Here is a 25071-nt window from a genome sequence, read left to right on the forward strand (position 1 = left end):
GGTGAAGGCTGAGGTGGGGGAGAAAGAAGAAGAGGGAGGAGGGAGCCCAGAGATGAGGAAAAGGGGCTGAAATGGCGGAGTCTGAGGGAAAGAGAAGCGCCCGAGGAAGAGAAGAAATGGCGGGGGGGGGGGAGGCTAAAAGAAAGGGAAAAGAGAAAGAAATCCCCGGAGCGAGAGGGCGAGGGAGGTGGGAAGGGGAGGCAAAGCTCAGAGGCGTCTCTTGTCCTCGCGGAAAAAGGTGTCGGCCATGAAACAGGCATCTTGGCATCCCAGATTATTAGGTACTTCCTTTTAAATCCGAGGTGTCCCTTGATAGTTTTGCGCTTTCTCTCTGTAAGCAGTTCATACTCATTCGTTCGTTGCGTATTTGATTATATGTACTGCATACCCAATTAAATATATTCTTTGTGTACATTAGATAGTCTTAGCTCTACTGCAGCCCACACTTCAATTTACTTCAGGTTAAAGGGCAGCTTCTGTCTCCAGGGGCTCCTGTGGCCCCACATGGACTGCCCTGGGGTGGAGGGGGCCTTGGGTGCGATGCTTCCCCATCCTCGCCCCTTTTGTGGGGCATCAGGGGCAACTGCCAGGTGAGGGTGCTGGCCCAGGTGGGCCATTGGCCTGTTTAGGGAAGTTGTTACTCTTTGAGGTTTTATTGTGTTTTTAATATTTTGTTGGAAGCAACCTGGAGTGGCTGGGGGAACCCAGCCAGATGGGTGGGGTATAATTATTATTATTATTATTATTATTATTATTATTATTATTATTATTATCCAGCAGCCAGGCTCTCCCAAGGCTTTAGGTCTGGCTAAGATTCCTGTCCTCAAGGTTCTGCAGAGGGTTGGTTTCAGTAAAAACAGGCCTTCTGCCAGACTGGGGCACCTAAAGGTAAAGGTAAAGGTACCCCTGCCCGTACGGGCCAGTCTTGACAGACTTTTACCCACAGCGCCACCCGCTATCCACTGGGGCACCTACCCCACCCTCAGTCAAGCAGGTAAATAAAAGCGCTTAACTAAAAGTAGAAATTGTAGAAAGATTTCGACATATTTTTCTGAGCACTTGGGGTCAAACGAAAGGAATTTAAAACAATGGTTGCTGTCACATTTCATTTTGAATCTGCTAGACAGAGCTAGAGAGAGGACTTCAGAGCATGGGAAGTCGTCCAAAGATAGATAATTCAGCATTGAATATTTGGCTTTTCCGATTGTATCATCATTTGGAGTGTTTTGATGTCTTTATTGGACTGTTAAAATGGAAAATGTAATAAATATTATTTTTTTAAAAAACAGAGAGAGGATGGGGACAGGTGGGTGTCCTGCCCCCCCCCCCGAAAACCATAAATCCTGGCTACTCCCATGGCTCCCTCCCCCCCAAATGAAGCAGCTCAACACACTTGTCTCCTGCTCTGCAAAGGGAGGGCTGAGTGTGCCTGGCTTTGCCAGGGTTAAAAGGAGCTGAGCTGGATTCCTAGAGAGGAAAGGCAATGAAGGTGGGGGGGGGGGGAGTCCTCCAGATCAGAAGCCCCTCCTCCCTGCCACTGAGGAGAGGGGGAGGGGGAGTTGCTGTCTTTCTGCTTTGCAGCTCCTGCAACCTGGTGAGTCTCCCTTGTCTTCCGCCATGGGGTGCATTGGGGAGAAGCGGGGGGGGGGTGCATCAGGGGGTCCTGTTCAGCTCATGCAGGTGGGGAGCCCCCAACCAGCCCCCTCCACACCCCAAGACACAACCACCCAACTGGCCCTGCAATGCAGCTGCTTTAAAACAGGAATTGATGGTGTTCTCAAGGGCTGCTGTGGGGATTAAAGGACAGCAGGGAGACCCCTGGATGCCCCCTTGAGCCCCTGGGAGAGAAGGGGGGGGTGGAAATGCAATGAATGAGGAGAGGGAGCCCAGCCCATCATCTGGCTGTGGGATTTGGGAGCTGATTCTGATTCATCGTCAAGGTCAGCTCCACATACGTAGCAGGCATTGCAATAATCCCGGAGCATGGAGTGCCCTGTCCACGTCATCTCCATCCCAAAGGGACTGGGGCTAGCAGCCTAGGCGAGATGGAAATGGGGTGGTAGAGAAGGGGCAGTATCTGTGGTGGGAAAATGACGGGCTCCTTCTGGCTAGTTCATCCACCTTTGTTCTCACATGTGGTTCCTAAAAGCTGTCAGCATTTGACAGTGGCCACACCCCGAGAATGGCTTTCTCTAGCCAGCTACAGGTGATGATAGCCCTAGGTGAGTTCTGTTGCATGTGAAGACTGCCTCTAATGGATTGAGTGAATGAGACCCATCCGTGGCTTCAACAGTTAAGAAGGCAATTTCTTCAGATACTGTAGAGGGAGACGTGCAGCAGATTGGGCTCATCCATTGGGCAAGGTAGCCTGTCAAAGGAAAACTCTGAATCCAAACCTCTGCTGCCTTGAGGGACATTTTCTGGAGAGTAAAAGGCTAAGGAGTAAACCCTACAAAAATCTGGAGTGGATCTGGCCCTCAGAAGAAAGAAAAAGGGACCTCACCCCCGTAATCTGCCTTGAGAACATTGGAGCTTCCAAGTGCTAGAAAACGGGACAGAAGCAGGAATGTAATGTGGGAAGGAGAGCAAGCCCTGAGGATCACTCCAGCCTAGCATCCATATTAAACTTGGTACAAATGACTCACTTATATTCCCTGTTCTGAATTCATTCCTTGACTGAAAGGCAGGAGCCACCAGGCTGATTCATGTCACAGAAACCCCTTCAGTTGCCTCCACTTTTGGCCTGGGCACTTTCCTTCTAAGAGGGCAAGAGGCTTACTTCTCTTTTTTTTTTCTTAGAGAAAGCTCTGTGGTGCCAGTGGTGTAGCGTGGGTTGTCAGCACCCGGGGCAAGGCAAGTAATTTGCGCCCCCTAACCCGTGGATTTGCGCCCCCTAACCCGTGGATTTGCACCCCCTAATCCGTGGATTTGCCCTAACCCCAGATGTTGCGCCCGGTGCGGCCGGCCCCCCCTGCACCCCCCACGCTATGCCACTGTGTGGTGCAGTCCAATCCTGGTTCCTACCAAAACTCATATACGTTTACTCAGAAAACCTTTTTCTTCTCCTGATAGTGTGTCAGATTTATGGGGGGGGAGAATGCATTTGCTTTAGGATTTCCTAGTACCTCTTTTCAGACACACAGAACATGGCAGAAGAAGCAAAAGGGGATCCCTCCCAATCTCTTGGAAGCTTCCTGAGAGCACAGATGGATGAGCAAGGCTCAGCTGACCCTGAAGCAGGAAGAGGCCCAGAAACGGGGAGCAGTGGGGGATTCTGGGAATACCCTGAGCATAAGATCCTGGGAGAGGAGGACACCCTTCGCTCAGAGGCGCAGAGCCAGCAGTTCAGGTGGTTCTGCTACCAGGAGACTGAAGGACCACGAGAGGTTTGCAGCTGGTTCTACTGCCTTGACCATCAGTGGCTGAAGCCAGAAAGGCACACGAAAGCTGAGATGCTGGACCTGGTGATCTTGGAGCAGTTCCTGGCTGTCCTTCCAGCGGAGATGGAGAGCTGGGTGAGGGAATGCGGAGCAGAGACCAGTTCCCAGGCAGTGGCCCTGGCCGAAGGTTTCCTCCTGAGTCAGGCAGAGGAGAGGAAGCAGGTGAGAGAGACTTTCCTCCGGATGCTCCCAAGGGGCTCAATAGATAAGGGACAGTATCCAAATGCTCTACTAATGGCCCCTCTTTTTTGGAAAGCATCCAGATAATGATATGGGCTACCTCTAAAGTTTTTGCCTCTGTCATTCCTTTTCTATGACTAACACTTCTCCCCATTCTCTGTTTGGAATCATTTGTGTTCTTTAAGGGGAAGAATCTGCTTTCAGGAATGGGCCCAGATTACCCTGAGGAAGAAAGGACTCCATTCAGCGCAAGAGAGAGGCCATTGGGTAAGGAGGAAGGAGTCCTTTGTCCGTTTGGTCCCCTTGTGTTGGTTTTCAAATTAATCCATGGTTTCTTTTCATCTTTTTGTGGAAGATATTTGGGACCAAGAGCCCAAGGAGGGGAGATGTCTTTTTGCACTAGTAAAATAATCATTTGGTTAAAATGCCAAAATGCACCCAGCATGTGATGCTTATTATAGGTCCATCTGTAGATTCATTTCAATCAGGGTTTAGTCCTGGTTTAGGCATAGAAAATGATTTGGTTGCCCTGTGTGATGACCTTTGCCGAGAGGCAGACAGGGGAAATATGCCCCCATTAATTCTCTTTGACCTCTCTGCAGCTTTCGATACCATCGACCAAGAGCCCCAAGGAGGGAAGATGGACTTTTCCATTATTAAAATACGCATTAGCTACAAATGACAAAATGCACTCGGCTCGTGAGGTAATGGCCTGGATGAGAGCCAACAAACTGAAGCTCAGTCCAGATAAGACAAAGGCACTGGGGGGGGGGTCCTCAGACTGGCTTGGGGTTGCCTGCTCTTTATGGGGTAACATTCCCTCTGAAGAAGCAGGTGTGTAGTTTGGGAATACTTCTGGATCCGCTGCCGTCCCTTGAGGCTCCGGTGGCCTCTGTGTCTTGGAGCATCAGCTTCGGCTGGTGGCCTGGCTGTGTCTCTATCTGGATAGGGACAGCCTAACTTACTTTGTCTAACCTGTAGTGTAGATTACTGCCACACATTCTACGTAGGGCTGCCTCTGAAATCGGTTTGGAAGCTTCAGCTGCTGCAGCATCCGGCACCCAGCTCGCTCACTGGGACAAGACTGATTGGGCATAAGAACTGATCCTGGCCTGACGGCACTAACTCCAAATTAGCTTCTGGGCCCAATCCAAAGTGCTGGTGCTGACTTAAAATGCCTTAAATGGCTCTTGACTTCAATATTTCAAGGACCACTTTTCCCCATATAAGCCACCCCAGACCTGAGATCATCATCTGAGCCATTCTTCATGTGCTCCCGCCATGTGAGGTCTGGAGCACGGCAACACAAGAACAGGCCTTTTCTGTACTGGTTCCCCATTTTATGGAATGCACTTCCCAGAGAGGTTTGCCTGGTACCTTCATGATACATATTTAGGCATTAGGCGAAAACGTTCCTCTTCAACCAGGCCTTGGGCTGATTAATATGCTACGTAGAGCCTTTTAATTTGTGACTGCAGGAAGAGGGGCTATTGCTTCACTCTTTGGTTTTACAGTGGTACCTCAGGTTAAGACGCTTCAGGTTACAGACTCCGCTAACCCAGAAATAGTACCTCGGGTTAAGAACTTCGCTTCAGGATGAGAACGGAAATCACATGGCGGCAGCAGGAAGCCCCATTAGCTGACGTGGTACCTCAGGTTAAGAACAGTTTCATGTTAAGAATGGACCTCCAGAAGGAATTCAGTTCTTAACGTGAGGTACCACTGTAATTTTTATTGTATTTTTATCTTGTGTTTTATTCTGTGAACTGCCCTAAGACCTTATGATGAAGGGCGGAATATAAATTTAATAAATAAATAATAATAAGTCTGGTGCTGGAGAAGCAGCGCTTCGTCTCTGAGAGAGGCAGGCACTCCTGTCTCCCCGCTTACCTTTGTCTCTTGCAGGTGACAGAATGATGCCAGCAAAACCTCCCAATCCATCTTTTCTTGGTGGCGGAAGGGAAACAGCGACTGTGGAAGCAGATCAGGTAGGGGGAAGGAGCCTTGTGGGGAAAGAGGTGGAGGGGTGGGGCAGCCAGGGCATCTCTGGGCGCAAATGAATCTCTCTCCTGTTCCTCTTTGCTTCTGTCAAAGCTGCCCTTTATGAACACTGAAAATGCCATCGGAGAAGGCTTCTCTGCTGAGAGTAATGAACAGCCGCCTCACCTTAACTCTCCTCCTGAATGTCGCTAGCGTTAATTATCAGTTGTTGCAGTTCTGTTTCTATGGTTATTGGTCAATGCTAAAATAGGCTTTAAATCAGCTAAGAAACTTTAAAAACTAGTGGTGTGAATTCGCCTGCCCAGCCCCTCCAGTTGAGGGCTCCCCCCTCTTCTCCACCTCCCCAAGCCCCCGTGCAACAGAACAAGGTGTGATAGATAATCTTTATGCTTTCTGAAAGGAAGACCTTTTCTTTCAGAGCCTAGTATGCTTTGAGGATATAGCTGTGCATTTCACGGAGGAGGAGTGGGCATTGCTGGATCCTGACCAGAGAGCTCTGCATCAGGAAGTCATGGAGGAGAATCGTGCAATCATGGCCTCTCTCGGTAAAGTTCCCTGTTGGATCATAATATCTGTTTGAAATTCTTTACATTAATCTGTGTGCCGAATCTCCCAGATTCTGATGGAGCTTAACAGCGCCACCTACAGCATCTGGGATTCTAACAGCCCCACAGCTCACATTGAATCAGGTGCTCTGCCTTGCGCCTGCGATTGCACTTTGCGGGGCGTGCTGATGTGTCATATGGGGCCACCGCAGAACTTTGGAGGGGCCCAGACCCTTCATTGAAAATTGGGGGGAAGCCTTGACCACCATGGCCCCACATAGATGGCACACCTGCCTTGAGTGGAGGGCTATCTACTGTTTTGTCTGCAGACATTTTTCTCTGGTTATACCTTTTTAAACTATGATCAGGCTGTCAGCATTTTTCTTCTTTATTCTGTTGCAATTTCATTGAACAGAAATATGACTGGCATTTGAGGTGGAGCGGATTCTGTGATTGGGCCAAACAAAATCACAGGTTCTCATAAATATGTTTGTGAACACTAGTCAACAAAGGCAGTGTACACTGTAGGAAGACACTTAACTCCCTTCCATTCTTCCACTATCAATGTTACTATCAGTGTTAATTAGAATTGTTCAATCATTTGGGTCTCCCATTTCTTCCTGAGGCTCTAATCCAATTCTCTCTCCATTGTAGGAGATGAATTTGAAATGAAGAACGAGGGAGACCATGACAATATCCACATACTGGAGAAGTCATATAGATATTCAGAGTCCAGAGAGGACCTGAGCCAGAGCTCCCATTCCACTTTCCATCCAAGGAATTCCATTGGGAAGAAAGCATATCAGTGCTTGAAATGTGGAACAAGTTTCAGTAAGAAGGCTCATTTCACTTACCATCAAATAATTCATACAGGGGCGAAACCCTATCAGTGCTTGGAATGCGGGAAGAGCTTCAATCGTAAAGATCATCTCACTTCCCATCAAAGAATTCATAAAAGGGAGAAACCACACCATTGCTGGGAATGTGGAAAGAGCTTCAGTCATAGCTCCGATCTCACTTCCCATCAAAGAATTCACAAAGGCGAGAAACCCTACCAGTGCTTGGAATGCGGAAAGAGTTTCAATCGGAAAGATTACCTCACTTCCCATCAAAGAATTCACACAGGCGAGAAACCCTATCAGTGCTTGGAATGTGGAAAGAGCTTCATTTACAGGGCAAGTCTCATTCACCATCAAAGAACTCATAGTGGGGAGAAGCTATATCAGTGCTTGGAATGTGGAAAGAGCTTCATTCACAGGACAAGTCTCACTCCCCATAAAAGAATTCATACAGGGGAGAAGCCATATCAATGTTTGGAATGTGGGAAGAGTTTCAGCTACAGAGTCAGTCTCACTTCACATCAAAGAACTCATAGTGGGGAGAAACCATATAATTGCTTGGTGTGCGGGAAGACCTTCCGTGACAGCTGCCATCTCACGTCCCATCATAGAATTCATACAGGGGAGAAACCATATCAGTGCCTGGAATGTGGAAAGAGCTTCAGGCAGAGGTCCAGTCTCATTTCCCATCAAAGAACTCATAGTTGGGAGAAACCATATCAGTGCTTGAAATGAGGAAAGGGCTTCAGTCCGAACTCCCCGAACTCCCTTTCAAAGAGCTAGCTGGGAGAATTGTAGAATCTAGTCCAGCCACTTGCATTGCAAAAATCTCAACTGAAACCCATGACACATGACCACCTGCTTCAGATCTTCCAAGGAAGGAGAGTCCACTACCTTTCTAGGCAGTCCTTTCCACAGCTGAACTGTTCCTACCATTAGAAAGTTCTTCCAGATGCTCAATTGGAATCAACTTTCTTCTAACTTTCTTCTAACTTGAAGCTTGCTCCATCCTCCATGTGAAGATACTTGAAGATCACTATCCTATCTCCTCTAAGTCAAAGATTGTGCAGTCTAAACATCTCCCACTCCCCCCACTGCTGCTCCTAAGTCTTAGTTTCCAGACCTTTGATCATCTTGGTCACCTCCTCTGCTCACATTCCACCTTGTCAACATCCTTCTCGATTGATGGTGCCCAGAACTAGACACAAGACGCAAGGTCTGGCCAAGGCAGAATCATGTGGGACTATTACTTACACTTATTTGGACGCTATACTTTTGTTGATGCAGCCTAGCTAGCAGCAACGATCTCTCTTTTTTTTTTTTTTTTGCTGCTGCTGCTGCATCACACTGTGGACTCATGTTAAGCTTGTGTTCACGAGACCCCTAAATCCTTTTCACATGTACTGCTAGTAAGCCAGGTGTCCCCACCCTACATTGGTGCATCTGGTTCATCCTGCCTAAGTGCAAAATTTCACATCTGCCCCTATTGAAATTCATTTCTCCCTTCTGAAATTCCTTTGCCCGTTTGAGAATCATTTGCCTCTATTCTTAGCCACATTAAAGGAACCGGAAGGAGCTTGGGGGCTCTTGCAAAACTGATTCGAAACCTTGGAAGACGCAGCACGTGCGGGATCATGGCCTCCCCCCCAAATGGCGGCCGTGCTGCTTTTGGAGCACAGAGGGAGGTGACCCCCAGATCTCTCAAAGGCGCCACCCTTTCTGCGGGCCCCTCACCCAGAGGGCAGTTGTGCCAGAGAAGAAACAGAAGCCCCTTTGCCCATTCCTCTTTATTATTTTGCCCGCCTTGCCCTCTCCCTTCTGTGCTCCACACCCCTGTCACTTGCGCCGCCGCCCTGCCGCCCGGATCTGCCTCTTCTCCTTGCGCCTGCTCCGGGCTGCCTCGGGGGGGTCAGCGTTCCCGCTGGGTGGCAGGGCCTGGGGCAGAGGGGCGGGGGTCTGCCGGTGGTTGCTGGCTGAGGAGGCCTTGTAGATCAGGTGGAAGATGAAGGCGTTGGAGTACCTGGCGGCGAGAGGCGGAGGAGGGGGTGAATGGGAGAGCAGGGCCCTCTCGGTGGCGGCCACACATTTCTGGAATTTTGAGGCAGGACTTGCACCACTTTGGGAGAGGATTAGGCAGTTTAATGGACTGGAGGAAGTGGCTATCAACCATTATGAGCCACACTGGTCTCCTCTGCCAGAGGTTATCATAGAATTCATCACCGAGTTGGAAGGGACTCTGAAGATCACCCAGTCCAACCCCCTGCAATGCAGGAATATGCAGCTGTCCCTTGCGAGAATTGAACCGGCAACCCCTGGCATTATCAGCCCTACGCTCTTAAAGAATGAGCTAGCCAGTTTTGTTGGGAACTGTTAGGAAAGCAGAGAGCTGTTGCGCTCAAATCCCGCTTGTGGGCTTCTTCCCTTTGGGGCGCCCTCTTGGCTGCTATGGGGACAGAATGCTGGCCAGGGGGGGTCCCCTGGGGCCTGAGGCAACAGTCCTCCTGGAACCTCCAGGCACAGAGGCAGTCTATCTGGATTCCTCAGTTCCTGAGGGTATTTGGCCACTGCGAGGACAGGCTGGGCTGGTCCAGGGGGCCCCCCTTGGGCCTGATCCTGACCTTCTTCCTCCCCCTTGAAATCTGTGTGGCTTGAGCCAGCATGGTTACTTGTTAATACTAATATGAATTAGCACTAAGCATAAAAAAGCTTCAGAGGCTTCCTTATCGGGAACTGTGTGTCTTTCTTGGGTTACAGCTCAGTCAGAAACCAGGCGACTCTCAATCTCAGGGTCAGGGGTTTGGGCCCCATGTTGGGAAAAGATTCCTCCATTGCAGGGGGCTGGACTAGATGACCCTCCCGGCCCCTTCCAACTCTACGGTTCCAGGATTCTGTGAGTCTAGGAATCCCTGCTGTTCATTTCAAAAGGTGCTGTTGGACGGGGGATTTCTAGTCTGCTACCCTAGAGGGTCCGGGGAACTTTCGATGAATGGATGGATGTCGGCAAAGGGTGCAAATTTAGGGGAGTTGCAGAACCAGAGGGTGCGGTTCCTGGAAAGGAGGAGGAAGAACCATAGTTGGAAGGGTCCCCCAAGGGTCATCTAGCCCAACCCCCAGCATTGCTGGAGGTGGGGGGGAGTGCCATAAAGATGGAGGCAGAAAGACAAAGGTGGTTGGGAAGCCTTTCCCATAATGGACAAAACTGACCAGGCCAGGAGTCAGCAGGACATTGGTCAGAGGTTAAGAGGTCGCCCCTTTCAATCGCTTTATGGACTGGGGTCAGGGGCATCCAAAATTACCTTCTGGGGCAGGGGGGGAGGTCAGAAGTGACGGGCATTGCCAGAACCGCAGCTGGGGTACCCACCAGGGCATGGCGTTGTCGATTCCGGCCTGGCGGAAAGGCGAGCGGAAAGGGTTGATCTGGGCAGGGCTGGTGCTGCCCCCCGTCGCCATGGAGACGGCAGCCTCATCCACGGCACAGCTGTACTCGCTGCATTCGGTGAAGTAGGCCGGCACCCGAAGGGACTGCAAGGCGGAAAGAGGGAGGAAGAGAGAAGTGAGGGGACCAGGACCTGGCAGCTCCATCGCTCAAGAGGGGGGGGGGGTCTCCCTTGCCTATATAATGGTCTACACTTACTGCATTTATGTCCCTGCTGCATTTATAGCCTGGCTCTCCCTTCAAGGGGCTGAGGGTGGCTGGTTCTCTTGCCCCGTGAGGTCGGCTAGGCTAACAGGTGGCGCCTCGAGGTCACACCCAGGGAGCTTCATGGGGGGATTTGAACACTGGTTTCTGCCAGCAGTCTAACCAGTACACCCTACTGCCTCTGTCACGGCTTCTGCTGCCCCAGGAGATATTTTGTACAAAGCTGTTATGTCCCAGAAACCATGAAGGTTCTATGCTGAGACCAGGAGCTCTCAAACATCAGTTTTGAAAAGGAAATGGGTGTTTTTGTACGTGTGCCTTCCGTTTCCCAAATAACTCTGCAGTTCTGCTGATAAACAGCCAGAGCTGACCATTTACTACTCTTTTCTCTGAATCTTCTAAATTCAACTGCATTCCTAATTTGGAATTCTGTGAGATTTTCAATGCCTACATTTCTAGAATCAAAATTCAGCCTGGAAGACAAATGCCTGAGAATTGCCGCCAACCCCGGGGCAATTATTTCACCAGCTCTGAGGCGGTTACTTGGTGTCAGTTGGTCACAGCATCATAGCAAAGGCCTGATGACATCACAACTGGAGAATTGGGCTCAGGAGACGGGAGACGCCGTCACTTCAGAAGCAGAGCAAAGGCATGTCTGACGTCACAACGCTGTACGCTGGGCCAAAGTACTGTATCCAACAGCTGTGATGTCAAGAGATGATGTCACAGTGATGTCATTCCACAGGATGGAGGGAGGAGTTTTGAGGGGGAGACCCCTTTTCTAAGTACTGCGTGATGAGTGGGCTCGGCTTACCTGAAGTCGCGGCAGAGAACTCCGCCAAGTCTCCTTGAGGGCAAATCCAGAGTTGAACCCTGGTCAAAAGGGGTGTGTTAACATGGGGAACTCTCCGCATCAGATAGAGACAGCCTCCTCACCCCATTCTTCAGCTGGATTCTTTCTTACCCCACCCCCCCGCCATTGCTGCATTCTCTGGCCAAGTGGCCCAGCCCATCCCTGCACCCCCTCCCCAATTTCCCGTCTTCTCCTGGCCCCTTTCCCCTTTACTCTCACCAATGACCAGGTCCGGCTTGGGCGCCTGCAGGAGGTGGTAGGGGCGGGCGCTGAACCCAAACTGCAGTTCACGCCGCCCTCCTTTGCATCTGGGGGCCAGGCCAGGCCGGACAGAGACGCCTTGCTCCTCCTGGAAGGGGGGAAGAGAAGGAGGGGATTCACAAAGTGCTTCTGTCAGATGGAGGGAGCCCCCAATTCAGTGCAGAGTTAACCTCTGGAACTCCCTCCCACAGGAAGCAGCGGTGGCCACCAACTGGGATGGTTTTCATTAGGAAAAGGGATGCTAACAACAACCAGGAGGAGAAGTTTTCTGCCCTCTCTGGTGACATGGGAATCTGTGGACACCCAATGAAGCTGCATGTTGGAAGATTTAGAGAAGATTAAAGAAAGACCTTATTTATTGGAGCTTTTGATACGGGATGGCAAATATGACACCTAGCTACTTTAAATGAATTCAAATCTCCAGGGCCTGAAGAGCTGCATTTAAGGGTAATAAAGGAGCTTGAGGGTGTAATTTCAGAGCCTTTGTCTATGATCTTTGAGAATTCTTGGAGAACAGGTAAGGTTCCTACAGACTGGAGGTGGGCAAATGTTGCCCCCATCTTCAAAAGGGGGGGGGGATAAGTCCCAGGTAACTACCAACCAGTGAACTTGACATAGAACAGATAATTCAACAGTGTGTGAACACTTAGAAAACAATGCTGTGATTACTAAGGCCCAGCATGGGTTTCTCAAAAACAAGTCAGGCCTCACTGTGAGAAGCGAAGTTACAGGGAACCAGGCAGAGGGCCTTCTCGGTAGTGGCACCTGCCCACCAGATGTCAAAGGAAAAAACAACTACCAGACTTTTAGAAGACGTCTGAAGGCAGCCCTGTTTAGGGAAGCTTTTAATATCTGAAAGACTATTGTATTTTAATATTTTGTTGGAAGCCGCCCAGAGTGGCTGGGGAAACCCAGCCAGATGGGCAGGGTATAAATAATAATAATAAATTATTTTTATTTTTATTTTATTTATTTGTTTGTTTGTTTTTAATGGAGTTACAAGCCTGTTTGATCAGGGGAATACTGTGGGGATGTTCCATGACAGATCCTCACATAAAACAAACTACTACACCTCAGATTTGGATTAAAATTGCTGTAATGGATTATCTCACATGTCCAAAGTCCCTGGTGTGAATAAAAAATTCCTCTGCCTTACCGTTTTTGATTTGTGCGACTCAAATATGGACTACTAGACCTAAAAAATTTAAGCAATGTGGTCTAAAGTTACTTTGGGAGGGGATCAGGGTCCCTGAAGCTGAAGCCTCATTGGTTACATAGTAGATCTGCCCCTGGCTGTTCCTTCCTCCCTCCCTCCGTCTCCCCAGAGGCAGACTCACATCCCTCTGAAGAAGAAACTGCTGGCCGTCCAACTGGGGGGGCAGGGCGTCCCCCACAAACAGAAGCTCCAGAGAGACATGGGGCAGCAGCACTGACAACTCCTGCAGGGGGGAAGGGGGGTCAGAAATGAGAAAATGGATGGATGTTAGCAACCTTCCTGTAATTCCTGTTATACCTATATAATTGGTTTAATTCACACTGAAATAGGAATGTCTGTGGATCTTCCATGAAGCTTTAGAAAAGCAGGGAGAGCTCTCTGAGCTTTTTGCTGGCTGATTGTTCTTTACTCTAAACCAGTGATGGCCAAACTTGCAGAAAGTCTATGAGAGGTTTCCAATATTTAGTAAATGTTGGCAATGATTTTTCTCAGATTAAACATGTCAATTTTGCCCTCTCGGCTAAGTTAATAACCGTTCCTCCAGTCTTGGCAACGGTGAGTCTTTCCACCTTTGTGCATATTAAAAGTCTTGATGCCGTAATCATATATTAGAACAAAGATGCATGATGTTTTTTCCAATTGTGTATCCGTAAGTTTCAATAAGAAATAGATAGAAAGGAATTCCTGCCCAGAGAACCCTTGGTCTTCAAAACCAGTGGTACCAGTTTGCCCAGCTCTCCCTCGACCCTCCCCTCCCTTGCACCCAGTTGCACCTCTGCCCCGCTGGGGAGACCCTTCACGTACCCAGAAGACCATCAGAACCCCAAATTCTTTGCCTGCCTCTACCACGTGGATCTTGAGAGACTGCTTGTTCAGGATGTTCAGCTCAGGAACTGGAGGGAGAAGAAAAGGAGGGGAGAGACCAGGAGTCATAAAGGACCTTTGGAAAGTGTTTGTTGAATTGAAGAACATCAGGAGAACCTGCTCCACCAGGCCTGTGGCCCACCTGGCCCATCACCCTCCTCTCACGGGGACCAAACGCCCCTGAGAAATAGAGGACTCTCAATAGGGCCCATTATGGGAAGACCAGGAGCAGGATCTGAACTCAAGAGCAGCTCCCCCTTCCTGAGGTTTCTAGCAACTGGGATTAAGAAGCATCACTGCCTCTGACCTTGTAGGCAGGGCAGAGCCATCATGGCTGGGAGCCACCGACAACCCTCTCTTCCTCCATGAATTTGTCCCATTCTCTTTTAAAGCCATCCCTGCCTCCTGTGGGAGGGAGTTCCACAGGCTAACTCTGAACTGCACAAAGAAGGTTAGGCTGAGAGAGGCAGTGGCTGGCCCCCAAGGTCACCCAGGGAGCTTCATGGCCAGGTGGGGATTTTGACCGGGAGGATAAGTATTACGAAAGAAACTATGGTTTGCTGTCCAAAATTAATGCTACTGAATATTTTCGATGATGTCGATGTTGGTATAAAGTCAAAAGAATTGGCCTTATCTACAGTCTTGGCAGAACAAATAGCAATTGCAAGTCGATGGGGAACAGCATGCGAATCTTACAGCTTAGTCGCCGGAACAGAGGTACCATGGAGAGAATCAAACGTAATTTGGGATATCGATGAGGACTAGAACCGCCAGACACCTTTTGTATGACCTGGAATTCTCTTTACAGCATATATGACAGAACTGCCCTTTTCAAGACAAGCCTGGAAGACCTGGAACCAGACCTGATGATGCTGATAATTCTCTTTACTTGTTCCTTTGACTTCTGTGTGGACGCGCTTATTCCATGCGCCCATTTTACAGCTTTACTTTTTGTCTTTTAATTCCTGCCTCTTCTTACGCCCATTCTCTCTCTGTTTCATGTATGTTACAAACCCTGCAGGGAGGCTGGGGGCCTAACCCCCCCCCCCCCGATACTCACAGTGCTGAGGGGCCAGCTGGGTGATGATGTAGTAGGCAGTGAGGGGGTAGCTGAGGAGGACGGCCAGAGGGGCTCCGAGGGGCAGCCCCCGCCACTGGTAATACTCCTTCCAGGACCCTGTGGGGAGGGGAGGCAGCAGCAAGTCAGAGAAGTGGGCCCGTCCCCTTTCCCCGGGTAGTAGGATGGCTATTATTCAGATTTAGCCATCGCTCTTTTTTTTTCAGGCCGATTCAAAGCAAGTTGCATTATTTTAAGCAAAAAACAGGCACATGTGGATGTTAAGACCGGCATATAAATCTAAAAGACAATCTTCTTCTTTTAGAAAACCTAGCTTCAATCATTTCACCCAGGCAAAAAGGCCATTGGTGATTAAAAGCTGAAGGCCTGATTTAAAAGGATTCCCTGCCCCCCCCACACCCCAGTGCCTATAGTTGTGTAATTATGGCACCTGGCAAGCCTCCCTGGAGAAAGCTTGCCGCAAGTGGGGAGCCACCATCGAAAAGGCCTTGTTGTACATCAGTTGCAAGGTGCAAGCTCTGACTCCCCCCCCCCCCCGACCCCCTGTCTCACCAAAGAATGTCCGGGGCATGGGAGGCTCTGGGGGGGCTGGTGGAAGAGCTGTCCCTCCTTCCGGCCGTAGCGCCTCAAAGGGGTTCCCTAGGGGGGTGAGAAAAAGGCTGGTCAGGGAGGGGAATGTCAAGGTTGTAGGGCAATGGAGCTGCCCCAGCCTTAGGCAGAGGGAGCCGGGAGATGGCAGAGAAGAGATGGGGGCAGTAGTGGCACCCCCCAATCATTTGCCTCTGTTCGAGAGAACTGTGGGTGCCATACAGCTGGTTGTGCACCCCACAAGCATGTGGAAACCCCTCAGCCCCACTCCAGGGGGACAGGAGCTGCTGCCCCATTGCCCCGCAGAAGTGAGTTTCGACTGCCAGTCCAGGCAGCTTCTGTGCAAGGAACTGGGAGGAGGAGGAGGAGGACAAGGAGAGGCGCCATCTTCTCCTCTGCCCCAGACGGCCCGGACATCTTGGACTGGTCCTGAAGAGCCATTGGCCCATCTAGTTCAGCCTCCAGTTCTTGCAGTGGATAAATACCCCCTATGAATCTAGGAACACAGATAGACTGCTTCTGGGCATGGAAGCCCCACAGGGCCAAAAGAAGCCCCCTGCTGGATCAGGCCAATGGCCCACCTAGTGCAATGGGGAAACCACAAGCAGGATCCAAGCACAAGAGCCGCTCTCCCTTCCTGCGGTTTCCAGCAGCAGGCATCTGGAAGCAAGGCTGCCTCCGGTGGGAGGGAGTCCCACAGTTTCACTCGCAAGGATTTCACCCAGTCCTGCTGTGAAGGAGGTGGGGCAGAGGCTCCTGGCCCCCCTTCTGTCCACACCACCTGGACTCCGTGGGTCTGCACCACACGCACACACACCCCCAACAGGCCCACTGCCCCCTCACCGCTTTGCAGGAAGGGCACGGGCTTCTCGGGACCCCCCTGGAGCCCCACGCCGTAGTCGGGCGCCCTGACCAGCATGCTCTCTCCGGCCCAGTAGCCGCGGGTCAGACCCCTGGCAGAGAGGAAGCCCTCTTTGTTGAAGTTCTCGCTGGTCACCTCTGCAAGGGAAACAAGCGGGGAAGATGAGGTGGGGGGCTCAGCCTCTCAGGACCCCAGACTCTGCCTCCCCCCAGCGCCTGACCCCCTGACCCTAGGCTGTGCCATGAGGGGCCGCTCGCCCCAGCTGCCCACCTGCTGTGAAGGTGAAAGGAAGGTTGGCTAGCTCCCGGGTGCGACTCATGTACCCAGCCATGCGCTGGCACCAGAACTGGTGCCCGATGTCCTCGGGGCTGCGGTTCCAGTCCAGCTTGCGGCAGCGCTCGGAGCAGTACAGGACGGCCCTGCAGTGCTGGCTGTGGGGACAGAAAGGGGCTGCTCAGGCCGGGAAGGGGCTGGGGGAGCAGAGAGAGAGAGTCGGAAGGGACGCCCGAGGGTCATGCAGACCAACCCCCGTGTGGGAATGTTCAGGGATGCAGGAGAGGATATATTGTCTGATTATAGCCTTTCCAACTTGTGTTAACAAGTTCCACAATTTAGCAGAGTAACATTCCCCTTTTTAAACTCACGGCGGATGCATTTGCTTAGGCTCGCTAAAGCCTCTACAATAACTGCTCTGGTATTTTCCCCTTATTCCCTCATAAAAGATTAGACACAACACAGTCTTCTATAAAAGTAGGAAAAGGTTTACTCACACATCATTCTGTTCACAATCGGATCCCAGAAGGCAGACTTAGTTTAGAAAAGTAACACATACCTAGAAATAATCTCATAAGAAGACAGTCCCTTTGTCCTCTCTTGGAAGCCAAGAGGGCATCTTTGGCTAAGCTTCTTCAATGCATGTAGTCAAAGAGAGAGAGATGGCTGCCCTGCCCTCTGCTTTTGTCGTTACCTGCACAGGTGAGGCCACGCCCACCTCTAGTCACATGCAGAGGAAGTCTGTCCCAGCCCAGAAGGAAACTGGAAGTTTACCTGCTGGCTGGACAAACACTCCTCCCCATGTGTAAACATGTTCACTCTAGGAATGTTGTACTTGACTGCTCTTGTGTTTCACATCCCACACCCCGGCCATGCTGGAATTCCAGCAAAGGGCAACCCGGTACCAACTTCTGCAATGCACCCGCTGGGCTCGCACTGCTTTGCAAAGGTGTGGCAGAGCAAGAGTTGGGGTTTTGCACAAGCGTCTTTGGTGTGTGCCGACGGGAAAAGCGGGGGTGGGGAGGGAACCTTCTCTGGGGTGCTGCTCACCACGCCGTGACTTGTCCCTCGAAGCTGTGCCTCTTGCAGACGTGGCAGGCCCGCACACGGGTGGTGGGGAACGTGAAGGCCGGCTTGGGGCCCCAGCCGCGCATCGGGCCCTTGCTCATCTTCACCCCCAGCCTCGAGAGCAGCGGCTCCAGGGACCTAGACAGGAGGACACCAGCTGGATGAGGCCCAAGGGGGACCAGCGCCCAGTGGCCAAATGCCCCATGGGACCCAGGGCCTGGAGGTTCCACAAGAGCACCTCTTCTCCCAGATGCCCCCATTGGAAGCCTGGGGGCAGGAGGACCTGTGGGCAACAGCAGCAGAACTGGCTGCCCTTCCCCAGCTATGGGTCACCCCCTTCCCTCTCCGGGGTGGATCTGGCTAACTCTAGCTGGCCCAGGTGCCTCAAGGAAGTTCCAAGCAGGGCGAAGCGCAGATAGCCCCATGTTTGTAGGCTCTTTGGGCCTTGGAGGTACACTGCCCCTGAGCATGGGGTCTCTGTTGTCAGCTCCTCTCTTGCTACTTCTTTTAAAAAGGGTGGGGGCAAATGTATTGCACAACCTCTTTTAAAATGTGCTTATTCTTCTCTTTGTGCCCCCCCCTGCCCTGCCACCAAAGGAGGAGCCCCTCGGAAGCTGCGTCATGCACTGCAACCCAGTGGCGCAGCCTCTCACTTGTGCAAGGCCGCGTCTCCCACGGTGAGCAGCTTGGGCCTGCGTGGCTCCCCTGAGCCTAGAGGGCAGATCATGCTGTGGCACAGGAGGGCGACGGCGCGGGGCTCCAGCGGCTGCTCGGCCCCCATGGCCCCTGCCCAGGACCCCCCCAGCTGGAAGTCAAAGCCCAGGATGCTGCCGTGCTCGTCCGTCAGCAGCAGGAGGTGCTCCACGCGCCAGAGCGGCTGGCCTGCAGGAGAACAAAAGGATTATAATCATTATAATAGTAATTATAATTTATACCCCACCCATCTGGCTGAGGTTCCCCAGCCACTCTGGGCAGCTCCCAACAGAATATTAAAAAAAAGAATAAAACATCAAACATTTTTTTAAAAAACTTCCCCAAACAGGGCTACCTTCAGATGTCTTCTAAAAGTCAGATAGTTGTTTATTTCCTTGACATCTGCTGAGAGGGTGTTCCACAGGGCGGGTGCCACCACTGAGAAGGCCCTCTGCCTGGTTCCCTGCAACCTCACTTCTTGCAGGGAGGGAACTGCCAGAAGGCCCTCGGAGCTGGACCTCCCTGTGAGGAGAGCCATTGGCTGGATCCAGCCAACGACCCGCAGAGTCCAGCCTCCTGTCCTCCTCCCAGTAGCCAAATGCCCCTAAGGACCGAGGATTCGGGATAGACTGTTTCTGGGCCTGGAGGCTCCATGGGAATGTGAGAAGAGTCCTGGATCAGGCCAGTCGCCCACCTGGTCCAACATCCTGTTCTCCCCGTTGCCTGTAGGAAACAGGCAAGCAGGGTCCACCCACGAGAGCAGCTCTCCCCTCGTGTGGCTTCCAGCAACGGGCATTCAGAAGCGCTGATTCCCCCTCCCTCTGCGGAGGCAAGTGTGGGAATGTTCCGGGTGGCAGGAGAGGATATCTTGTTTGTTAATATCCTTCCTAACTTGTGCTAGCAAGTCCCTTTCCTTAGCAGAGTGAATTCCCCTTTACAGAGCACAACAGAGAGCTGCTTGCAGGCTTGTTTAAGCCTCTCATTATCACACAATTCGGTATTGAATTGTATGTTCCTGGTATGGGAAAGGTTGTGGAATGAAAGGATAACATTTACAGCTTGTAATGCTTTGAAAGAGAATATTATGAAAATGATGTATAAATTGATATATTACACCAGTGAAATTAGCTAAAATGTATAAGACAAATAATAAATGTTGGAAATGTAAAGAAAAAGAAGGAACATTTTATCACATGTGGTAGGAATGTAAGAAAGTAAAGAACTTCTGGGAAATGATATATAATGAGATGAAAAAGATGTTGAAATATACATTCTTTAAAAACCAGAAGCATTTTTACTTGGTATTATAGGCCAAGACATTAATAGACAAGATGTCAAGCTGTTCTTATATGCACCAACAGCGACAAGAGTATTGTTGGCCCAGAAATGGAAACAAGAAGAAATTCTGACAAAGGAAGAATGGCAGGCGAAATTAATGGACTATGCAGAATTGGACAAAATGACAGGAAGGATTTGAAACCTCCGTTAGCTAAAAGCTGCTCCAACGATGGAGGAAGTCGAAGAGAGAGAGAGAGTGCTGCATGTCCTGTCCTTTTGTGTTACCTGGACAGGTAAGGTCACGCCCACCTCTAGTCACATGCAAAGGAAGGATAGCCCAGCGAGGAGGAAACAGGAAGTTTTTGACTGGCTGGACCAAACATCCCCTTGCATGTCCACTCTAGGAAAACAAGGAATGTTGTACTTGACTGCTACTTAGTTATCACATCCCACACAGAGCAGAGCCCTGGTGGCCCTTCCGAGGATGCTGTGGCTACCTGCCCCAAGCCCTGCCGCCTCCAGCGCCCCTCACCTGTCTCAGGTGTGGCCTCCTCGTCATCCTCCTCGCCAGCGCCCATGAAGGTGATGAAGCGCTCCAGGTCCCCCAGGGCCAGCGCCTCCTCGCTGTAGAAACGGCCGCCCACCTGCTGCCCCGGGTCGGCCACGGTGAAGGCCAGCGCCCGGTTGGGCAAGGCGTGCAGCACCCAGAGGGCCGGATCCGGGGGCAGGCGCCGGATGGAGCCCTCCTGGCGCTTGCGGCGCTCGCTGCCTCGCCGGCAGGCCGAGTCCAACAGGAAGCGCCGGTACCAGCTGAAGAGCAGCTCAGCAAAGTCCAGGATCTCGGCCCGGTAGCCAGTGACAAACTCCATGGCTGCAGGGAGAGCGGCGGGGCCAGGCCTCCATCAGCCATGCAGGGAAAACCCCCAAAGCCCCCCCCCCAGGACACCGAGGGAGCCTCTGAGCATGTGCAGAGTGTGTCTCCCTCAACCCCTGACAAACTCCCATGCATCTACCTGCCTTGCAGCGGGTTGGAATGGATGGCCTTTTGGAGTCCCACCCAAATCGACAGTTCTAAGTTTCTATGAAACAGGTGATTCCTGGATGTCTGGGGGTTGGACTAGATGACCCACGGGCCCCTTCCAACTCTCAATACTATGATTCCTTGGAGGTTTCTAAGGAGAGGTTAATTCCTGCAGGGTATGTCATTTTAGGGGTGAAACTTAATTTTTGCACTTTTATTCAGTGAGGGGCCTTAAAAACGTTTTGGGGTGTGAGGAATTTAAATCTACTATTTTTGTGACTGGACAACATTTAGCTTGGTAGGTTTGATAAAGAAGCAAATAAACTACTCTCAGAAAACCGAAGAAAATTAATTTGAAATTGACTGGTCATATAAGATATGTATAATATATTAATATGAATACATAGTATATAACTGCAAGTATCTGCCAGTCATTTCCCATGATTTCTACACAGATTTCTACACAGATTTTATTTACCAAGCAAAACTAAATTATATTATAGTATTCTAACCAAAATATCTTTGGGCTTCCCTCATTTTTGGAATTTGAAAGGTGAAAATCCGACAGGTTGGGCCTGCGAATACTCGAAATAAGATAAAAGTGTAATGAAATTTGCATATTTGGATAATAATCATATCTATATATTAGATAACTTTATATGGAATTGTAATTCTTAATTTTTGTATTCATATATTATACCTTCCTTTCTGTGTTCTCACTTGTAATGTTTTTTCTATATTGTTTATTTTCAGCGCTGTTTAAAATTATTATTATTATTATTATTATTATTATTAAATAAATAAATAAATGCAATGAAAGTGCTTCCCCCGCCTCCCTCTGTCCCCCGCTTCCCTCACCCACAAAGGGGGTCGTCTTTGGGGGGAAAGTGGCCTCCATTCAGTGGCCTCCATTCAGGTGAGTCCCAACTGCCACCAACAGTCAGGTGAGTCCCGCCCCCCCCCGGTCATAGAGAGGGGCTCCCTAGAGGGCAGCTGTGCCCCCATCAGCCCTGCCCACCCCCTGGCATGGGGTCCTGCCCCCCACCTTGGGCCCACCTAGGCCTCCCCACCTACCTGACCGCTTTGGAGGTCAGTCGTTGGATGGGGGGGTCCCTCTGTTCCGCTGCGACATCAGAGGAATCTGGAATCCTGGCCAGGCCAACAGACGGAGGGGCGGCCAGCAGCCTCCTCCTCTGATGCCCCCTCGGACACCTGGGTCCCATCGCCGCCGTGGGCAGCGGAAAGGGAGCTCCCTGCAGAAGGCCATCGCTGTGGTCCAGCAAGGCTGAGCAGACCCTGAAGGTCAGGAAAAGATGTCAGGGTGTAAAAAGAGGCAGCGGCGGTGTAGTGGTTAGAGTGCCGGGCCAGGACCCAGGAGAGACCAGGGTTCAAATGCCCCCAGCCAGCCATGAAGGTTGCTGGGTGTGAGCTCAAGGCAGTGTCCGCCTCCTTCTGTCGGCCTGGCCTGCCTCACAGGGCTGTTGTGGGGATTCCATGAGGACTAGGAGCAAGACCAGGGTTTGAATCCCCGCTTGGACAAAAGGGCACTGGGTGACTGTGGGGCAGGCACTGCCACTCTGCCTAACCGACCTCACAGGGTTGTTGTGGGGCTTCAATGAGGACTAGGATCTGGGAGAGACGGGGATTCGAATCCCCCACCCAGTGGCTGTAAAGCTTGCTGAAGATGACCTGGGGGGGGGGCGGTCACTGCCTTCTCTTGGCCTGACCTCCCTCACAAGGTTGTTGTTGTGGGGATTCCATGAGAGGGAGGGAGGAGAACCATGTGCCCCACCTTGAGCTTCCTGGAGGGAAAGTTGGGCTGCAAATGCAGAAAATAAATAAATTCCATTCCAAGTGGGCCAAATCCCACTTTTTGAACTCTCAGGCCGGGGGGAGCCTACATACTTCCTCTGCAGACCCCTTTGTCTCCCCTCCCCAAATAATCAGCCATTTTTAGTCACATCCCCACCCTCTGGTTAGCCCCTCCTCCAGTCTCTCTTATTTCAGTTGCTTTTTTCCTCTTTAAAAAAGGGGGAGGGAGCAATAAGGATCTAGGGTGGTTTATGAAAATAAAAAATATGTGATAAAGCTTAGGGAGAAACGCACAAATAAATCCTAAATAAACCCCTAAATAAGCCTTCACTACTAGAGCATGTGGGGCAAGAACCCAACGCACTGGCATGGAGGGGGCACCTCATTCTGCCTGCTACTCCCAAAGGCCACCCGGGTGCATAGGGGTCTTCAAAGGGCCACAGGAGGAGTGTCGGTGGTTGCCCACCTTGCTTTGAGCAAAGAAGCAAATCCATTGGAGCAGTCAAGTACAATATTCCTGGTTTCCCTAGACAGGGACACAGACAGGAAGATGTTACTCCAACCAGTATAACTGTGGGAATGTTCAGGGTGGCAGGAGAGGATATATTGTTTATTAATATCCTTCCTAATTGTGCTAGCAAGTTCCTTTATGTAGCAGAGTTCCATTCCCCTTTCTTACATGCATAGCAGATAGCTGGATGCCGGCTCGTGTGAGCCTCTCACTATTATACAATTCAGTCTGTCTCAGATTGAATTGTATGTTCCTGGTAAGTTCCCTTGAATCCCTCTTAAAAGAATCAAAACGCGACAATCTTATTCAAAGTCAGTAAAAGAAGTTTACTCACATCAGTTCACAGTTCACAGCTGGATTCCTGAAGGCAGACTTAGTTACAAATATGTACCTGTGGATCTATCCCATATGGGGGAATAACCCGGTGCAGTCCTAGCTAAAAGCTGGTCAAATGAAGAAGGAAGTCAAAAAGAGGGAGAGTGCTGCGTGACTCGTCCTTTTGTTACCTGGACAGGTGAGGTCACGCCCACCTCTAGTCACATGCAAAGGAAGGATGCTCCAGCCAGGAGGAAGAGGAAGTTTTGACTGGCTGGACCAAACATTCCCCCACATGTCTTCTCCTCCTACAAGGAATGTTGTACTTGACTGCCTCTCATGGATCACATCCCACAATGACTTCTTGTTCCACCTGGTCTGGAGCATCCTCCCCCTCCATGTGACCAGATAGGTGGGCGTGAAGCTTGCAGACCCAACAAAAGGTCCAGTCACACAGCCATCTTTTTCATCTTCTGTTTTTCTTCTCTTGGACTGCATTGCTGGCTCTCAGCCAGCAGCACATGGGATGAATCCCAACCTCTCTCTGTAACTGTAACTACAAGCCAAAGCCTGCCTTCAGGGATCATACCTACTGTGAACTGAATGTAAGTAAATTTCTTGTTACTTTTAAGGAAAGACTGCTGTGTCTTTATTCTTTTGAGAGGGATCAAAGGGGACTTACCAGGAATAAATCCAATCTGGGCAAGCCAGACTGGATTGCTTAACAAAAGAGATTCACACAAATCTGCAAACTGGTTTCCTTCTAAGGGGAACGTGTTCTGCTACTGGGCTCACTAGTGAGAGTGAGGAAGGATCAAGATATCAAGATATCCTCTCCTACTATTCACAACATTCTCTTTTTTTAAAAAAAATAATTTTTATTAAGTTTCCATTTACCAAATCAAACATATCATACCAATTAATCCAAATTATTACAATACAAATAATAAAATCCAAATATTTTCCAAATTATAAATTTTTGTGGGGGGTACCCATGCTTCAAGATCGGTAGGAGTCCAATCATCTATATTTCTGCTGCTTTGGCGTTTACAATGATATTCTCAGTCCCATCTTCTCATCTCCTTGTCATTACTCATTTTCCTTTTCGGTCACCTCTGAGTTGTCTCCGCAAGTGGATTGAAAGAAACAGTCTTGTTTATATTTCTGCGTGGACTTTGTACTGCTCTCTCGTAAATCACTCCATAAATCCAATAGTTCAGGAATTCCGTTCGAGCGGCCATCACCATCTTGTTCCATTCCGATGAAATACAGTCTAAATGTCCGCTCATTAACTTTTCCCAGACCCGCTGCATCGTAAATTAGTCTCTCCAGGAGGGTTATTTATTGCCCTTTCCAATTTACGATCCCATCCTGATAACAGATCGGGGCTCACCCTCCCTAAGACATGCAACAAAGGTCTGCCTGTCCATGTCAGATCACATTTCTAACTGCGTCACACAGAGAGCCTCTCTTCTTTCCAAATCTTTCACAGAATAAAACCCTTAATTCATATTATTTTCCCCCACACAGTTTATTTTTAGTCCCACTTGCAATTGGTCGTTGTGACGGTTCTTCTAAGGGGGAGGGTTGTTAGGTAAATCATGTTAAAAAAGTAGAAAGTTTCCCTCCTCCTTTCCGTTCCGTTGCACATACCAACATGTCTGTGATTCTTTGATGTTATCTCTGTTCCTTCCGTCCCAAACTTCATCATCTCAGTGGTAAAATTATTAGCA

At 50.2% G+C, this 25071-nt stretch overlaps 2 protein-coding genes across 5 annotated transcripts; one reads left to right on the forward strand and one right to left on the reverse strand.

The window, feature by feature from the left end:
* Positions 1–1610: 1610 nt before the first annotated feature.
* LOC114583646 (uncharacterized) lies at positions 1611–8581 on the forward strand. The gene is given in 5 exon segments (XM_077917884.1): positions 1611–3602; positions 3806–3887; positions 5526–5608; positions 6040–6166; positions 6821–8581. Coding segments are annotated over 5 exon segments (1716 nt in total). The 5' UTR covers positions 1611–3146; the 3' UTR covers positions 7789–8581.
* A 196-nt stretch (positions 8582–8777) lies between these two features.
* Positions 8778–24738, reverse strand: ZMYND15 (zinc finger MYND-type containing 15). Of its 4 annotated transcripts, XM_077917878.1 has the most exons (16): positions 22979–24738; positions 21775–22519; positions 20212–20550; positions 18362–18590; positions 17691–17846; positions 16638–16798; positions 16349–16504; positions 15470–15556; positions 14900–15016; positions 13780–13868; positions 13097–13198; positions 11718–11847; positions 11460–11518; positions 10367–10527; positions 9964–10053; positions 8778–9025 (listed from the first exon to the last, which is right to left on the reverse strand). In XM_077917878.1, the coding sequence occupies exons 3-16, from the start codon at positions 20546–20548 to the stop codon at positions 8842–8844; spliced, it is 2058 nt and encodes a 685-aa protein (XP_077774004.1). In that variant the 5' UTR covers positions 20549–20550; positions 21775–22519; positions 22979–24738; the 3' UTR covers positions 8778–8841. The 4 variants fall into 4 exon arrangements, with proteins under 4 accessions (XP_077774004.1, XP_077774005.1, XP_028559785.2 ...); XM_077917879.1 differs by lacking the exon at positions 15470–15556 and having other exon boundaries at positions 21775–24738; XM_028703952.2 differs by lacking the exon at positions 9964–10053 and having other exon boundaries at positions 10302–10527; positions 21775–24738.
* Between the last annotated feature and the right edge of the window lie 333 nt (positions 24739–25071).

The sequence above is a fragment of the Podarcis muralis genome, chromosome 13 (genome assembly GCF_964188315.1).
Source record: "Podarcis muralis chromosome 13, rPodMur119.hap1.1, whole genome shotgun sequence".
Taxonomy (NCBI): Eukaryota; Metazoa; Chordata; class Lepidosauria; order Squamata; family Lacertidae; genus Podarcis; species Podarcis muralis.

Coding starts and splice junctions, on each gene's coding strand:
- ZMYND15 (XM_077917878.1), bottom strand. CDS start 20,548: ATGGAGTTTGTCACTGGCTACCGGGCCGAGATCCTGGACTTTGCTGAG. Junction 18,591..20,211: donor GGAGGCCACACCTGAGACAG/GTGAGGGGCGCT, acceptor GTTCTCCTGCAG/GCCAGCCGCTCTGGCGCGTG. Junction 15,017..15,469: donor CATGCCCCGGACATTCTTTG/GTGAGACAGGGG, acceptor CCCTCCCCACAG/GGTCCTGGAAGGAGTATTAC.